The sequence below is a fragment of the Filicampus tigris genome, chromosome 4 (assembly GCF_054856515.1).
Source record: "Filicampus tigris isolate MCC_2025a chromosome 4, RoL_Ftig_1.0, whole genome shotgun sequence".
In the NCBI taxonomy this organism is placed as follows: Eukaryota; Metazoa; Chordata; class Actinopteri; order Syngnathiformes; family Syngnathidae; genus Filicampus; species Filicampus tigris.
This window is the reverse complement of record NC_141220.1, coordinates 5,821,072-5,838,707: the sequence shown is the minus strand read 5'-3', so window position 1 is coordinate 5,838,707 and position 17,636 is coordinate 5,821,072. Positions and strand designations below refer to the sequence as shown.

The window sequence follows — 17,636 nt, the reverse complement described above, 5'->3', positions numbered from 1 at the left end:
AATACAATATGAACATAAACAGATGGAGAGGAGGGGAGAGGAGCTCAGTGCATCATTCGTCCCTCACTCTTGGTTTTGATTAGCATAACTCAGAAATGATTAAGGACAAACCTGAGCCTACCCTAACTAGATGCATTGCCACAATGTGTCTTGAATGTAGAGAGGGTTCAGTTAAAGGGCAGACCCTTAACTGAATGTGAAAGATAGTTCTGTGGCAGATGAGTCTGATAGCAGAACACAATAGCTACTTAATGTATCGCTGGAGATTCTGGGAAACACGATTAAATCGGAACACAATGTTCTAGTCTGATGATCAGGTACTGGGAGCTTTTTTTTGTTACTATGTTGTTTGACAATTTAGACTCTAGAGTGTATGTAAGTACTTCATTTTTTTTTAGATTTTCTAGGTTAGTGCAATCAAAGTAGTTCATGGAATAGATACATGTGTCATGGAAGACATACGCACATATGCAGCAGCTAAAATGTACAACATCTCTCGAAGTGGTGATGGAGGCAAAAGCCACTTTAATATTGAAGATTTTTAAGGGTGTGTTAAAAGCTAACAATACTGACTTCAACAAGACTGTGTCTGTTGTTACGAAACTAAATGGTCAGACTGGTGAATGTTTTTTTTTTTCATGCTGTTAAAATTCTGGACCTCTGCTCTCATTCCAGACAATGACAGGAATTCAATGTGCAACATATTGTATGTTTTTTTTGTAGAACATAAAGTAAAATATTGCCTCGATTTTCAAATGCTCAGACTACTGTGTTTTTTTTTAAGTACCGGTACGCACTTTTGAGACTCTTCTCATCTGAAAATCTTGCCAGCTAACTATGTTGTTTGGCTCATTTGCATTTTAACTCATCAGTCTCGGCAGTTGTTCATATTTAAATGCTTTTAATTTGTGTTTGGGGAAATTGTGTCGTTCGTGTCTGCTGAATGTTGTTCATACTGAAGCATCTGAAGAGCACTTCATGTTCCCTCGCACCTATTTTCTGCCACTCACTTCCCGAGAATCTATAATTAACTAACTGGAGCCTTACCAACACTCTGCCCTTCTCTTCTTGAGGAATGTCATGGGCCTCATTCACACTTCTTTCACACAGTCCTAAAAAGCATCTGTATTCGGACATTTGAAGTCCCGCATAACATATTGGTCTGAATACCTTCAGCAAACAGCAGCTTCATAGATTGCCTAGGTATTCCAGTACAGTATTCCATTTTCATGCATTAAGTTTTAATTAACTAATACTCCTTTCAGGAACATACAAACATTTATTTACACAGAGGTGGTCAGTCTGTCACTGACGGACGACCGTTTTGCTGATGATTGACGAATGACTGGGCATCATTTAAAAATGACTGACTGATGAATGACAGAAGCGAGTTTTCAACTATCGGTGTAATCGTCCGTACCCAGGCCGCTGATGGATGACGAATGACGGACCAATTCAATTTATTAAAATGCCCGCCTCTGGATTTTTTGATGTGTACATTATGACACTGTGCCCTCCTTATTGACTATTGGTGAGAGGCACACAAAATTTTGGGCCGTTTAGAGTTTCCAATTAATCTGACTTGCATGTTTTTGGACTGTGATGCTGTCCCTGGAGCCATTAGAAGAAAACACATTAAACTTGACATATCCTAGCTGAGATTCAAATGCAGAATATCCCTGTCACTGTAAAGCAGACATGCTCCACAGTGCTGTCCAAATGCAAAAATGTTAGCTCGATACATAACCACTGACAGTTCACTTTGCATTTAAAATCAGAATAATGCGAGTGGTCTGAGTTTTTCTTGGTCACCACTTGAGAGTCTTTCCCGTTTGACATATGTCCAGTTTCAGATGCTAACGATGGCTTCTAATCTGTGTCCAGCTGTGGTGAAGATGGCTCAGAGCAACTTGTGGATCATGGCTATCCTCACACCTCTGTTCTTGCTGATGGTGGTAATTGGCATGGTGGTCTTCATTCTGTGTAAGAGGAACAGAGTCATCTTCAAAGCTGGTGCCTTCAGGACCTTCAAAAGCCGCTCCAAGGTAAGTCAGCCTTATCTGTATGTGACAACTGTTATTTCCAAATCCTTTCCTTTTTGTTTCCTTCCCAAAACTGATGAAGCCACTCTGGGGGTGGTTGATCACACTAACAATCTTTTATCATCGCCACTACAACATGCTCCAGTACCCAATTCATAAATATTGCATAACCCGGATGTGTGACACATCACACCGAGAAGTGATTGTGTTAAGTTGTCCCTTCAGGACAGGAAAATTGAATCCCATCTGTGTGGGTCTTGGCTCATTTATTTTTCTCGCTGCCCAATAGCCCTTGGTCAGTGCTAATCATGCATGTTGCAAAGACTAATGAGCAGAGAGGAGAAGAGCAAGGATCACTGCACTGCAAGGGAAGCTTTGGGTTATAGTCACCCTTTAAAATCATAGCATTCAACGACATTCATTCGAGGTTAAGTAAAAATACATTATTTCAAATGCGCAGCGTGGGTTGTATAGATTTCACTGACCGGTTTGACTTGGTCATATTGTTTGCAGTGCAATGCACGGCTGTCCAAGCCATTTATTACCATTTTTGGTGGTACAGGGCTGTACATTATATGGAAAGAAATCGCGATATCGCGATATTGGCTCATGCAATAAGCATATCGCAAAGACACACAATAATTTTCTTATGAAATTGTATGATTTTATCTGAATTTGATTGCATCGCCACCGAATTGTTGAACATTATATAGGGTAATTACAATTAATTAGCTAAAAATACATTTAGCTCGCTTATTCTGCTGCATGAAAATAAATTATTTCTTTCATTTTCATCAATGGATGGATGGGTCGATGGATAGATGAACGGATGGCTGGATGTTTTATGAATCAAGTAAAAGATTATTAACATTATTATTCGTATTATTCGTGAAACCTCCATTTCACAATTTAATTAGGGAGGTGTGCCAAAAACTTTGACTTTGCTGCGATTAACTAAACTTGATTGTCCAATATTTCGTCCTCTCTTAGACAGTCTTTAAAATATGACAACTAATGACCAGAGCTGAGCATTGCCTAACGGTCCCTCATTGCCGGCATTTTGGAGAACTTAATGTACACGTCACACACTTGCGCCGCACAAGTAGACACACCGCCAAATAAAGAAAAAAATATCAAATAAAATTAACATACACACAAGCACAGCGTGGTGATCAGTGAAATAAAAACAATATGGGGCACATCATTGCGTCTGTGGGACCGAAAGGTATACAACACTGTTTTATTTTTTATTTATTTAGCTGTGTGTCAGGTGTGCGGCACCTGCGTGTGAAGTGGTACCGGTTAAGTCCGTTCTTGACGCAGTTTGGCTGACTCGGACCGACTGGGACCACGTGGGTTGGCTAAAAATGCAGACGGGAACTTCGTGACGGCTAGTCGATGCCCAGCTCTGACAATGACTTATTCGATTTTTGTCTAATTAATATGATGAGTTTTTGCTTCAAGTTCATGTGCTTCATGTTAAAGCCATACTATGCAACAAAAGTTATATTTACCAAATCCAAGATTCCAAATTGTCTTGAATTTTTCAGTTTTGTCCAAAAATGTTTTCACATTTTAAAACAATTAATTTTCCTATAATAAGGCTAACTGAGATTCTTTGCTCAAAATGCAAAGGATGAAGATTTACAGCACACGTCACATCCACTTGTAATGCTCTTGTTGAATATTGGGTTTGGTTCAAACATTCGAGTATGTGCCGGTTATAAGAAACAAACGCTGATTTTGACATGATAGTGCTTCCGCTGAAAATGGCGGATCTTTAGCCAGCCTTGCCCGAGTCATTGGTGGAGAAAAGTGATGTGCGCGGGTTGTTATGTGAATTAGCTGTGCTGATGAATCACAATTCAGTTTGCTTCAGAATAGCTAACTCACAGCAAAAGGCTCTCACATAAGATTTACTTGGTTGTTCAATTATGGGTGGCCAGGCACTCCAGAGACCTAATGACTTATCTGTAACATTTATTGGTGGCCATTAAAAGGCAAATTTTCCACCTTTAACATATTGAGCAAATGGCAAGGGATCCACGTCGTCAGATACAGCATTTCCTTTGATGACAATAATATACTGTAATATAAACAAAACAAAACAAAACAAAAACAAAAACAGGTTGACTCATGTTTTTCCTTCATCCCATTCACCTAAGCTTGTATTTTCAGTTGTATTTTGTCCTAAATTGTATTAAATGAATCCCTTCCTGACTTTTTCACTTGAACTCTTTCCTGTTCAGACCTCATATCGGCGGGAGGGCAGTTACCACCACCAGGTACTGTCTGAGATTTAGGATTAGTTGAAGATTGTATGGCTGAATGAATGTGTTAATCATTTGTTTATTGTACTTCTATGTTGGGCTGCTATTGTTGCTGCTGGGTCAAATCATGCATGTGGCTGCTGTTTCATGGACATAGCTTGTCCCACTCCCTTCACTGGCCACGACAGATCACCGGGAGGTGCGACAGATGTGAAGTGGCCATGAGGAAATGTGAACGTGACTGTAATAGAGCTGTAAATTTGCCTGTCCGTTCCTTAAGATTTGAAGTTATGGGGTTAGTGTCGAATGGCTTGCTTAAACACGGCGTCTGTAAAAGAAGCCTAATGGGTTTAATTCTGACTGCTGTCAGACGTTTTTTACCGACGCTCATAAACATGAACAACAGAATGGAAGCTTAATACCTATGCTGTAAACGTCCATAAATAATGATGCAAATTTGTTTCGCCAGCCTTGTCTGATTGCACCTATTTGTCGTTTCTCGCCTTCCTTTTATTTTATTCTCGCTTGGCTTCTGTTAATACTCCTAATTCAATACTTTTCCCGTGAAGGTCCATTTAATTATGCCATATAAATTCAGTAGCCCCAAAAGGAATGGCAGTTTTAGCACCTTGCAGATAAAAGACAAGCTTACAAAGTTCCAGGTCAAGAGGTTATCTCTTTATTTATTCTTGGAAAAGCAGTGCATGCCAACATAATTATGTCAATATTTCTTCACTCAAATGGCAAAGTCACAGGTGAGACAAGGTTGGCAAATGATTTCCAGTAAGAGTAAGGAATACTATAGTTTGGTGGCGCTTTTTCTCATATAAGGGAACTCAACCCAAACATATTTTTTCAAGAATATATTCTATGAAGGCCCTCTAGTTGAAACACGGCATTCTGATGAATATTGCGTTTGTGGAATATGTGTTGAGCAACACAATCCACACATTTTTAGCCATCTCAGGGGGCGGCCATTTTGTCACTTCTGTCAACTAAAAATGACATAACAGATGCATAGGGCTCAGATAACGACCAATCATGGCTCAGCTTCATATTCAGTCGACATTAGTGACAAAATGGTCGCCCCACAGAGATGGCTAAAAATAGGTGGATTAAGTATTATTCCGCAAACACAATATTAATCAGAATGCTTTGTTTCAACTATTGGATCTGCATAGAACATATTCTTGAAAAAATATGTTTGGGTTGACTTCTTCTTTAAGGCTCTCACTCCTGTTGCGAGGTGTAATATACTGTTCTCCATTGGGGTAAATACAAATTGTAAGCAATAAACGGTCATGTGTACTATTGACAAGTACACCAAAACATCAAGACAGTCAATATTTGTGCTAATGATAGAACTTGTTGCTTAGCTGACGCACGCACACACACACATGAAGCACGCATGCACACACACACATCACAACATTCAAAGTTCACACCATTCTAGTTAGCGCGCCAAAGTCAGACCACTGTTATTTTTAGTATTGCCGATTGTTATGTTAATCTAACTCCTTTTGTGTTTTACAATACATTGCAGGGCAATGTAGAATTTTTTTGTGAGGCTGCACTCATCTCCAATGCACAGTGGTGTTTATGTTCCTATATTCTCAACCAGGCGTTTGCCTGCGCAAATGAGATAAATATTTCACACCGGGATTTGGTTCAGGAAGAGCTAGTGGCAAGTTAAAATTAAACACCGACAGTTGATTAAAAATTCAGATTATTTGCACGACTAATAATCTTTTCATAGAACAATTTCACTGTGGGAAATCATCAGTTCCTTCACAATTAGAACAGGCAACTACTAGTATTTTATCATGGCATAAAGAGGGGAATCAGAGTGATGACTTGTGCGAAAAATCATTGTGTTCATAACATTGACCTAACCTGGTCCCGGCACGACTTATTTCAGCAAAGAAGTAGTACTCAGTCACAGATTTAGACAGATTTGTAAAGACGATATCAGAGAAAAGTCTTTGCTCTTTAAATTCAGCTTGTAAATATAAATATTAGGGCTGGGTGATATGACTGAAAAGTATATCATGATATAAGTGATAAGCCGATTCGTCCTCCGTCCCTGACCTGGGTACCCTCCCATCCTCGTCCCTCTGTCCTTATTCATAAAAATGATTGTCCTCCGACCCCGTCCGTTCTCATCCTTTTAAAGCGCTTCCGTCCTTGCATTCCGACGGTCCGGAATCTGGAGGAATCTCTGCACCTAAGATGCAAGACCAAAAACCAACATTGAATGCCAACGTCGAATGCCTGTGACCTTTGATGCCTCAGGCGACACTGCATTAAAAACCGGCATCATTTTGAAAAGGATATTAGCACGTGGGCTCAGGAACACCTCAGAAACCATTGTCAGTTAACACGGTTCATCGCTTCTGGGACAGGCATTCATTGACACTCACATTAATACTTTACACAATTTATATTCGTCAATGACCTTTACTTTCATGTTTTAGTGTAATGAGACTAGTGTATTTGTGCACACAAGCATGCATACATCAGTCGTGGATGACCAACTGAAGCTGAAGGTCACTATGGTGGTCCCAATGACATCTGTATATGTGTGCTTACCCAATGATTTTGCAGCTCATTTTAACACTCTGAATACTGAATCGCAGTTAAAGTACGTTCCTCAAAATGTTTTTGATTCCTTATACAGTGGGCAGCAGTGCGGTTAGCATGTTTTCATGGGGATATCAAAGGGGTCAACAAAATATAGGACATCACAGTTATTATTGGTGATCAGATATTGAGCATTTTGTTGTTTGACGCAGCAGCTTGTCACAGGAAGATAATTCGACCACGTATTTAGTGCATGCAACTTTGTCAATTTTGGCGGTGCAGCTGTCAGCCCTGCTAGTGCTAAACATCAATTAATATGCTGCGAGGGGAATAGCTCATCTGCTGCACCTCAAGTTCTTAGTGCTAGTAAGGAATGCAAGAACAATTAATGCAGTAGTGCTGACTGGGACTGATGATCAGTACTTTAGTCATTTTATATAAAGCCTGTCAGAAATGCAGGCCCATCTTTTTCTCTTGCTTGCTTCAGGACGTGTACAAACACAAGAAGGCAAAGTTAATTTAGAAAGCTGCACAGCGTGATAAGAAGAGACAGACTTTCCAATGGAAAACACAGCATGAAATGTCAGATGTATTCTTCAAGGTTATGGCCATCCATTGTGTCGTTCTAAGAATCCATACACTGTGTAATGCATGACATTTACGCATCAGTCACTCAAAGATGTATCCATATTTGCCAATGTTCAGGGCTGAATAGGCTGTTAGTGAAGAAGCATGTAATACCATAATGTTTCATGTTTTTTACTATATCGCTGCATCCAGAGCTTGACATTTTACTAAAAATTGAGTGTCATCCGTCTGCAGCGCGGGCACCCTTCCGGTGTCCTTCATTCGCCTTTTTTTCAGGGGGGTGGGGGAGTGTCCGCCTATAGGCCCTTCCACCTCTGATTTTAAACGGGCTTCCGTCAGGGAAACTTCAATAGCAGACCCCCCCCCACCCCCGCGCTGGTCGATATTTTAACAGAAACAGTGACTCACAGTGACTCACAGTGACTCTCTGTGTCATGGGAGCCTGTTCGCAGCCTGGTCCCTCACTCAAATCTATGCCCCAAGCAACAACATAACTCACTATTGTTCCTCGCCGCGCTCACCGCGAAATCGAAGCCTCGCCGCGAAAAATAGACCAAAGACAGACTGCAGACGAAAGACAAATTAAATACATGAGCTTCCGACTATGCTTAGTCTGTCTATTTCAAAATTTCAACCGTCAGCAAAATGGGCGTCGTAGGCGGATAGACGGACCGGTCCGTCACATAGACCAGCACTGGCTACATAAATTGGAACCGATAATGTTGATATTCAGAGAAGTTGACCTCCATTTTGTTTTGCATTAGATAGGAAATTGTATTAAATGGAATCAATCCGTTTGATTGTAAAACATTTACTGTATTAATTAACTGTAATTTAAATGTAAAAAGAACTGTTGTTAATTGTGAAATATTGAAACAGGTACTTTAAAACCCACAATGGTGACTGGGATCAATTGAAACTGATGAGATGGATATTTTCCAAAATGCATATGGACAAGCCATCAAGTTTCTGAGGGAAAGTCTTTTGTGCAGATGAAACAACAATAGAGCTTTTTTGGAAGGTCACATCATGTCTATGTTTACAGAAGCATGAATTAAAAATACAAAGAAAGGAGCACTTTACCGTATGTGAAAGATGGAGGAGGATCGAGCATGATCGAGGGTGTCTTCTATGCAAGGTACAATGAAATCTCAAGACGAGCAAAGAATTCTGGAAATAAAAGGAAGTCTTATTTTACATTTACTGTACGAAAGTAGTTTTAACATACAGTCTGGTGAAGGCACACTTTAAATTTGAGACTGCTGTTTACTCAAAAGGAGTGGGCCAAAATTAATGTCATCAGTCATCACAATACTTGTTATTGCTACCATGAAACATTGTATAGTGCGCTTATGTGCTGCTTTTTGGAAGTTAACGCCGATAACACAGTTAATACATGCATCCCAAAAAAACTGCAGCTCAGTTTAGCGTGGACTGGAGATTGAGACATCTGCTTTAATAGTTTTGAAACCAGTACTGTTGTACTTTTACTTAAAGCGGAAGTCAACCCAAACACATTTTTTTCAAGAATACGTTCCCAGCAGGCCCACTAGTTGAAACACAGTATTCTGATTAATTTTGCGTTTGTGGAATATAAGTTAAGCAGCAAAATGTACTCGTTTTTAGCCATCTTTGGGGGCGGCCATTTTGTCTTCTGTCGACCGAAAACGACATCACAACAGCTCACAACGACCAATCACGGCTCAGATTCAGAAAACAGGTCAGCCGTGATTGGTCGTTGTGAGCAGTTGTGATGTCATTTTCAGTCGACAGAAGACAAAATTGAGCCGTGATTGGTCGTTGTGAGGAGTTGTGATGTCATTTTCAGTCGACAGAAGACAAAATGGCCGCCCCAAGAGATGGCTAAAAACGAGTGCATTTTGCTGCTTAACTTATATTCCACAAACGCAAAATTAATCAGAATGCCGTGTTTCCACTAGTGGGCCTGCTGGGAACGTATTCTTGAAAAAAATGTGTTTGGGTTGACTTCCGCTTTAAGTAAAAAGTTTGAGTTGAATCTTCAAGTTCTACAAGTTCAAGTTCTCTTTTTAAACCCTACTTGAGTAATGAAAGTGAATGCTTTTGACACCTCTATATACGATAGTGGTTCTGTGTTCGCCTAGTTTGCAAGAACAGAAAATGCGTGACCTTCTTCAGGTGCCAAGTCATGGGTAAAAAAAACATTTTTGCAACCCATGGTGTAAATTGTTTTGCTGAATAATTAAATATTATGTGTTCAATCTGGTTATCACGATCCAGGTTTGGGATGTTAAAAATAAAATAATAAAATAATTTGAAGTGGTTCATATACATTCGATATGTTTATGGCATTTGGCCTTGTGGAAGGATAAATTTAACTTGCCACTTCCCTCCTCCCTGTTTTGCCCACTTCTCGTTTACGTCATGAACACACAAAGCTCAACTCCCTCGCAACCTGTGCACAGCAAGAGGCCTCAAGCAAATTAATGTTTGCACTCCCCATGTATTTTTCACACAAAAAAGACACAACTGTCACCGTACAACACTTAAGCTGGTCGAGTGCAAACACACACTCAACCCATAACTGTATATTCATGCCGTTGTGAGTGCTCTCATCAATGTGTGCATGTGTCTACATGAGTGTGTATCAATTTCCCTGACACTCAGCCACGTGTTTTAAGGCTGGCTTATGGCACAGTGGTGTGTATTACGGATGAATTATTAACAATGCTGTCAGCCTGATGCCCACGCTGCCTAACCTCACATGCACTCAGGATTTAGTATGCATCATCAAATACATTAGGCGGCCCATTTTAGAGTCGCTCGAAATAGAAAAGGGAGGCACAAAATCTGGGATTCGTCTGCTTTGTTGTGCAACATAAAAATGATCTGACGGCCCTTTTCTTTTCTCTGTGCTGTAAGTGCAGAGAAATGTAGCAGTGCAAAGAATGTGTCCACGCATTAGAGGTTTTAGGAAAATGTGTGTTCTCCTTTTTGTTCTCTTGATGGCCCATACCTGACTTCCACTGTGCTGTGTTAGTAAAGCATTATGCTGTCTCCAGTATTTTATTATGTCTGCCGTGCCATTTGGTACCACAGAACAGGAGGGCCTTTCAATTACCCTTTCAACGTCATGGAAATCGCACCATACTTTGATGTTTTTCTCTGCATGTACGGTATATGTCGTTTTGCCTCTTTTTTTTCTCAATTTAGTTCTGCTCCACTTTGAAGTATTTGCTTTTTGATCTTGGCATTATTCCAATCAGTTTAGTGCCACTATGCCAAGGGCATTTCTTTCCCTGTTAATGCATATATTGTAGGTTACAATTTTGCATTTGCTAAAAATTCCATGCGCTGACACAAGGAAATATCACAGTGATCTATGGACACTGCTGCACTTAACCAAAAGTCCAATCCTTTATTTGCCTTGCAGGGGAACACTTCCTTTACATGCTTGTTTTTTTAAAATACATTTTTGTAGTAAATGCTTATAGTTGGCTCTTTTCACAAACACACGTGCAAAGGAGAGCTGCACACAGAAGTTGTACCCCGGTGCAGATAGGGGGCTTGGTGCCTTGCCCAAGGGCACCTCGGTGGTCTTCAGGAAGCCATCCGGTGGCTCTTCTGCAAATACTCCAGCCCTCATATTCACGAGTCCATAAGAGTCAGTTATTTATTTTTTATTTTTTTTAATGCAGTATATCCATGTAGGGTGAGCCCTATGTGAGCCCTGTCCCCAGCGTTGTTCCTCACGTGTAAGCTACTGGTGCATCAACCATTATTGATGACAGATTTTACATGCAAATGAAGCAGACTCTCCTGTTCCAAATGGCTAAATTTCATCACAAATCTTGGGCCTGTTCAGTGACATTTATCCTGTTTCTCCTTGCTTGTCATTTCGTCATGCCTAACAGAGTTTTTGAGCTAGAGTGCACTCTCAAGGGACAAAGTGCAGTGCTCTCTGCTCTTGGATCTAAGAAATCCACTCGGGAACAATGCCGAAACGTCACATTTCTCCATATTTCCTGAGTATCTGCAAATGTATGCAAGCTGGACCAGATAAGAAAACTTGAAGTGCACAATCCTCTTTTAGTGATTAATTCAAATGAAATTTAGAATTTCTTTATCAAATATCAAGAAAATCATAAGCACACGTATGACCATTTGTTTGCTTTACCTTTTGCTTTTCCCCCATGAATGGGTCCACTGTTCACTTGTGATACCTGCCAAGCTTCTTCTTTGACTGTAAACTTTCATTTCGCTTCAAAAGGAAATTACATCCATCAACTTTATTAATAGCCAAGACTGTTTCAAAACTGTAATTGGCAGATTTGGTGATTCAAGTTAGTAGTAGAAATCATCAACTGAACACTGAAAAATGAACTCCAATCAGTAATGACAAAACGTTGCTCTATAGTATGCCATTATCTAGCAACCTTAACCATACATGCATTAACGTGAAACACTAATTTACAGGACATTGCTCTACTGTATGCTTGTGCTTTATGTGATGCTTTGCCCATAATAACACTGACCAGGTTGTGAAAAGTGTTGTTTACTGTTATTGTACAGCATGTTGTTTTTCTTGTCTTCCTGTGTGCTTTATGTCCTGAAAAAAGTACAGACTATTTTGCCATGCTAATATTCATATTAGTCATTAGTTGCCATTTTGAGATGGTTTAAAATGTTGTGTTTGACTCTCGGTTCGCTTTCTTTTGTCAGCCTGTTCAGGGCTTTGACTACGCCAAGAAGCACATGGGTCGAACTGGTGATGAGACAATCTCTTTAAATAAGGACACTTTAGTTCTGGGACTGCCTGTGCGGGATGCCCCGCTGTCAATGTCATTGGATAAGAAGGTGTACCAGGATGGCACTGCCAACAAGAGGCCACCGTCTGCTGACATACACAAAGGAGGGTAAGATAACAACTTTCCTATGATACACACACTCAGCTTGATGTGCTATGCTGGAACAGCTGCTATTGTCCCTGAACAACAGAATTACAAAAGCCAGAACCTTTCAGCAGAAGCAGACTTCGGTGTTTGTTGAGACTGGGAAAAGCATTCAGTATGCTGTGATGAATCAGACAGATTGATGTGATCTAACCATAAGTCCAGTGCTAACAAGAGGCTGTCAGCAGACATTTAGACAGCAGAACACATGCATTAGCTGGATTTAAATGTTGTTAGATCATAAGCTTTTCTGAGGTGGTTACTGTGGCATGCCTTTGTCTGTCTGTGTTGTCCATAATGCCATTTCCAGTTTGGGCAGGACAAGCTAAGTCTGTTTTAAAGGCATTACACATGTTTGACTTTCCATAAGACTTTTTTTTTTTTACTTTTATCTACCAAAGCATTAGATCAACCACTTTTTTTGATTGAATGGGTGCCAAGAATATCACCACATGCCTCAGTACATTATATGAAGAGTTGAAGCTATAGACAAAACAAAAGAAACACTGCCACTTATTCACATTTCACCATTTGATACAAAGGGTTCATTCATTTCAGTGATCTTAAGAATGTAATAATTTATCTCTTATATTAGTCTTAAATGCTATGTTCTATCCTATATTCTTTGTGTGCGATACCACACATTTATAATATTGTCTCTTCAGAATGCAACATAGTGTAGGCTTGTAATTTGGGTTACATTTACAAAATTAACTTGGGTTCTCCTTTGTGGAGTTCTACCCTGTGCTTGCGTGGGCATTCAACAAAAAATTTGCGGTCCATTTTTTCGCCTTCCACCTACAGCCGGATGTATCATTACCGCCATTTTGTCTGTCGATTACATAGACGGGAAAAATGGGCTTCCGACTATGCTTAGTCTGACTATTTTTTTAAGTTTCCCAGATATCGTTTATCGCCTACAAAATGGGCATCCGTCATATGGAGATAGGCGGACCGGTCCGTCACATAGGCGGTATGCCCAGCTCTGGTACTCACATTCCAAAAGCATTCATGTCCGGGAAATTGAAGTTTTGAATCTAATTGAAATTGGAGAGAGGAATGTATAATTAAATAAATAAAGGTGAAAGCAAGTATGAATATTTGTCAATATTTTCCCTGCAATTGATAGGGTGTACCCCGCTTCTTGTCCAAAATCAGTTCGGTTGCGCTTCAATTCACCCACAAGTTGAGCACAAGCAGTATCGACGATAGTTGGATTTAATTTATGGGATGAGAAGCATTGACTGTGGTTAAGAAAGCAACCTGCGTTTGATTCAGTCTGAAGTATACTATGGATGAATGCAGAAAACTCAGGGAATGCTAGCTAAGCCTTTCTGCATTTTCCTACTTTGAAGTACACTCCAACATGTACATTCCCCACCTTCACTACTTTGTTGCTTTGCTACTTAGCCGTTCAGTTATTGCAAATTCATCCTATCGCGAATTTTCATTTGTGGCCATAACTTCATCTATTGCAGTTTTCCCTTGCTATTTTGCGGGTTTTCATGCTATTTTTCTTCCTTCTAAGACGGACCAGACAAGAAATGTCAATTTTCTTTTTTTTTTTTTTTTTTTTAAAGTAAGGGAACACTGTATTGCTATTTCCTAAAGGAAGCCACAAATGAGATGCATTTTGCCCCCTTACAGAAATGCAAATTGTAGGAACATGCACACAAATCAGTCCCATATTTACACACCACTAAACGAAAATGCACCATCGTGGGATTAGTTGTGCTTTGCCCCTTGAGGACAATAAATCCATGTATATGTATAAGCTTGACTTTTGCCATGCCGGAGGGAGTGGAACAATGATGACCGTATAAAATGCTGGCATAATCAGATTTACCAAACATGTGGAAAGTGCATTTTCCACCAAATACAGTATATATAAGCAAATATAAATCTTCAATCTAATGCTGCAATAGAAATGGTGTGATACTACAATATCAAGATGATAGTTGGGGACTTCTTTATAACTGGATATAATGCATCCAGGTACAGACAGACTTGATACATGAAATTAGAAGGAGGAACAAATAAGATTCAATATGATTTGTTCCAATAAAACAACACTACACATAGTCATTCAATCTGTAGCAAAGCTTTCTTTTTTTTGTCTAGTTGCACGGTGTGGGCAGAGTGCTACTACATTTGAAATTCACACAGTCTAACATGCTCACAGTTTAATCACAGTGGAGATTGAGAGCAGGTAGGCACTGGCCCATGGCGGATTAGTTGATGCACATAACAGGTTGGATTAAGAACACGAGGCTCCGGACATGATTAAGAACATCATTTCCTTTTTGGGTCAATATGGCTCAAATAAGCACTTGCATATTTCAAATATTGAGATCATTCAGATGCTCAAATGTTAACACCAACATACTGCATGTCTGCCGCCATTGCTCCACCTGCTGCATCTTCATTTGTGGATTTAATGTTATCTGGGTCTGGGTCAAGTGGCGCTGCAGAGACTGGGCGTGTGTGGAAACAGGGCTGCCCAGCCAATCGAAGCAGTTCACCTCATTCCCTTTAAAATGACAACAATAGAAGCGCACACAGTGATTGTCAGTGCAGAAATTGACTCGCTGGGGGTCCGTGCCTGAGATTGGTGCACGCAGTGTGTTTATACATGTAAACCGCAAGATCTCCCCTTGTGGATGATGTAGCTGGCCACGCATGTGACGTGGGCAATTGGAGACTGCTACGCACCCCTGATTATGTGTCAGTGTGTGCCCCCCCCCACCACTATTGAAACATTTTTAAGATGATAATGATAATAATTTGTTCAATGAATTGATTTCTGCAATGATTCAGAGGGATTGTCTTGTCATATTTATGAATAAATACGATGACATCCACCACGCATGTCTGCCTGCGCCTTGTTTGAATCCAGCACGTTACATCAGCTGCGCCACACTTTAGATTTCAGGTACTCTAAATACTTTTGGCCACCAAATTGAGAGATGCACAATCTGTCTATGGAGGCGTAGCGTGGTCTACCAAATCCACAAACACGTTAAAATTGACTTGTCCAGGCGCGGAAATTAAGATGCGTCTGTTTTTATGCCGAGCGCAGTCTGCTTTCTGTCACCAAATTGTCAGGTGCACTTGGGGCGAGCAAGGGGCGTGCCAGCTCAGTCTGTCGGAACACCCAGCGAGACACAACGCAGTCTGCCAAATCCCCAAACACGGTAAATTAGACTTGTCCCGAAACAAAAATAAAAATGAGCTCGCTTTTAAGATAAGATAAGAAGGCCTTTATTGATCCCACAGTGGGGAAATTTTCAGTGTTACAGCAGCAAAGCTATAGGTCACACAGGGACGGCGGCATAATGTAGCCATTAATGTATAACATTAACGGCAAACATTCAGTATCAAACCTATGTAAATATACGCAGTAACATGTGTATATACACATGTATATACACACCAACCTACATCTGCATAAAAAGTATGAGGAACACCCATTTTAGCCTGTACATAGTACAGAGGAAAAAATACTCTAAGTAAGTGACAGTGCTGCAGTGCTGTAGTGAAATGTAAGGAACAGCATTGGATGAAAATAAAACTAGACTAACAGTAGTGGGGAATGTTGAGTATTGCACGGTATGACAATAGTGGGGAATGTTGGGTATTGCCGAGTGCATGGGCGCCTGTCTACGAAAATAGGGCCCTATGAGTCTGGGGCAAGTAGGATGGGAAAAAAGGGCACAACAAGAATAAGATTGTGTTTCATTCGAAGGTAGATGTTGATGAAATAAAACTTTGTGGCACAAACCAGCAGCTCATTAGAGGTCAGGAACCTCGGATGATCACACCCCCGCCCCCCTACCCACACACACGCACACTTACACATTTCCCCCACCCCAGCAGCCCTGATGATCATTTATGAATATATGTTTAACACCCTATGCATTCATTTGACGAAAAAGGAGTGATAAAATAACATGATGGTGGCTAGATATAAACTTCAGCCAATATGTTGGTTAAAGTAAGCATATCAATTAGCGTATCAATATATAGTATAGCCAATCAATTCAAAACAGGATTCACCAAACATTTTGAAGCTGAGCACAATTTATTGGGTACTGAATAACGCAAAGGGCTACCAGTTTGATACACAGTTCGAAAGATAATAAATTTGCTCAACAGTTTTTTGTATAAATGACTGCCAATATTCACATTTTCAAATGATTATGTCCACAACATTCCCAGGAATTCACAATGTCCCACCACTGATACTACTCAGGTGGTTCTTGGGGTTACCTGCAGCCCATGATTTGATGACTCCTGATTTACAGTATTGTTACTCTTTTTCTACCAGTAATAGTAGTTACAGTACGCTTTGCATATTTGCATAGTCTATAATAATACTGTATAAAAATAATACATGATAGTGTAATAGTAATAGTAGTAGTTTTTATATTTAGTCATTATAATTGTCCTCTGCTTTGTAGTAACTCTGCCTGTTTCAGTCTTTTTAAAACTGAAGCTCAAAAAGACTTACCTCCACTCATCAAAGGTACAATATCGCTTCAGTGGTTTGGCAATCATCAGCATCAATTATGACATTTCACAGCAGTTGTCATACAGCTGCAGACAGGCTTCTCTGTAAAAGGCACACATGCATGTTCGCTTTAGATTTGTTGGTTTATTTTTTTTTAAGTTGATGTTTTTATATTTATTTCATTTAGGGTGATTCCGTTTCATTTTATTAACGCTTTTAATTGTTTCGTGTTAATAAGTGGGATCAAATGGCATGTTTTGGTATGGTCATTTTCATACCTATGGTACATTAAGGCTGGAGAGAGATGGGGTAGGAGCGCAAAATACAAATTTTGCTTAGGGCCCCAAATTGGTCAGTGGCAGTCCTGTGCAGAAAACAGCGCATACAGTATATTTTCAATTGAATTTTTCGATCAGGTTAACATAACAGTTTGTCTTTCTCTTTGAAACACAAACATTCAATTGTTTAATTGTCTTTGGGGGATTTCCTGACAACCATTTTCAAAGTGGAGGGACATTTAGAAAGGAAAGGATAAACTTTACAGCCATATGATGATTGATTCAGTTGCTATGATTCCCGGCATTCTCCAAGAAGATTTACATTGAGCATACGTTGTATTTTTTCTTTTACGCCTGCAGCAGTTTGAGTTTGACCGCATGACTTAAATATCGACCGCTGCACAGACTACAGTGTGTGTTGGTGTGTATTTGTTAAG

General features: G+C 39.9%; 1 protein-coding gene across 7 annotated transcripts in view; it reads left to right on the top strand.

The window, feature by feature from the left end:
* kiaa1549la (KIAA1549-like a) overlaps window positions 1-17,636 on the top strand; it is a 108,295-nt gene that overhangs the window by 66,698 nt on the left and 23,961 nt on the right. For 6 of the 7 annotated variants that reach the window (XM_086028345.1, XM_086028348.1, XM_086028347.1 and 3 more), the window contains exons 11-13: window positions 1,885-2,045; window positions 4,292-4,327; window positions 12,182-12,375. In XM_086028345.1, the coding sequence (XP_085884471.1) occupies window positions 1,885-2,045; window positions 4,292-4,327; window positions 12,182-12,375 (391 nt within the window). The remainder of the gene's footprint in view (window positions 1-1,884; window positions 2,046-4,291; window positions 4,328-12,181; window positions 12,376-17,636) is intronic. The other variant, XM_086028346.1, reaches the window with a different exon arrangement.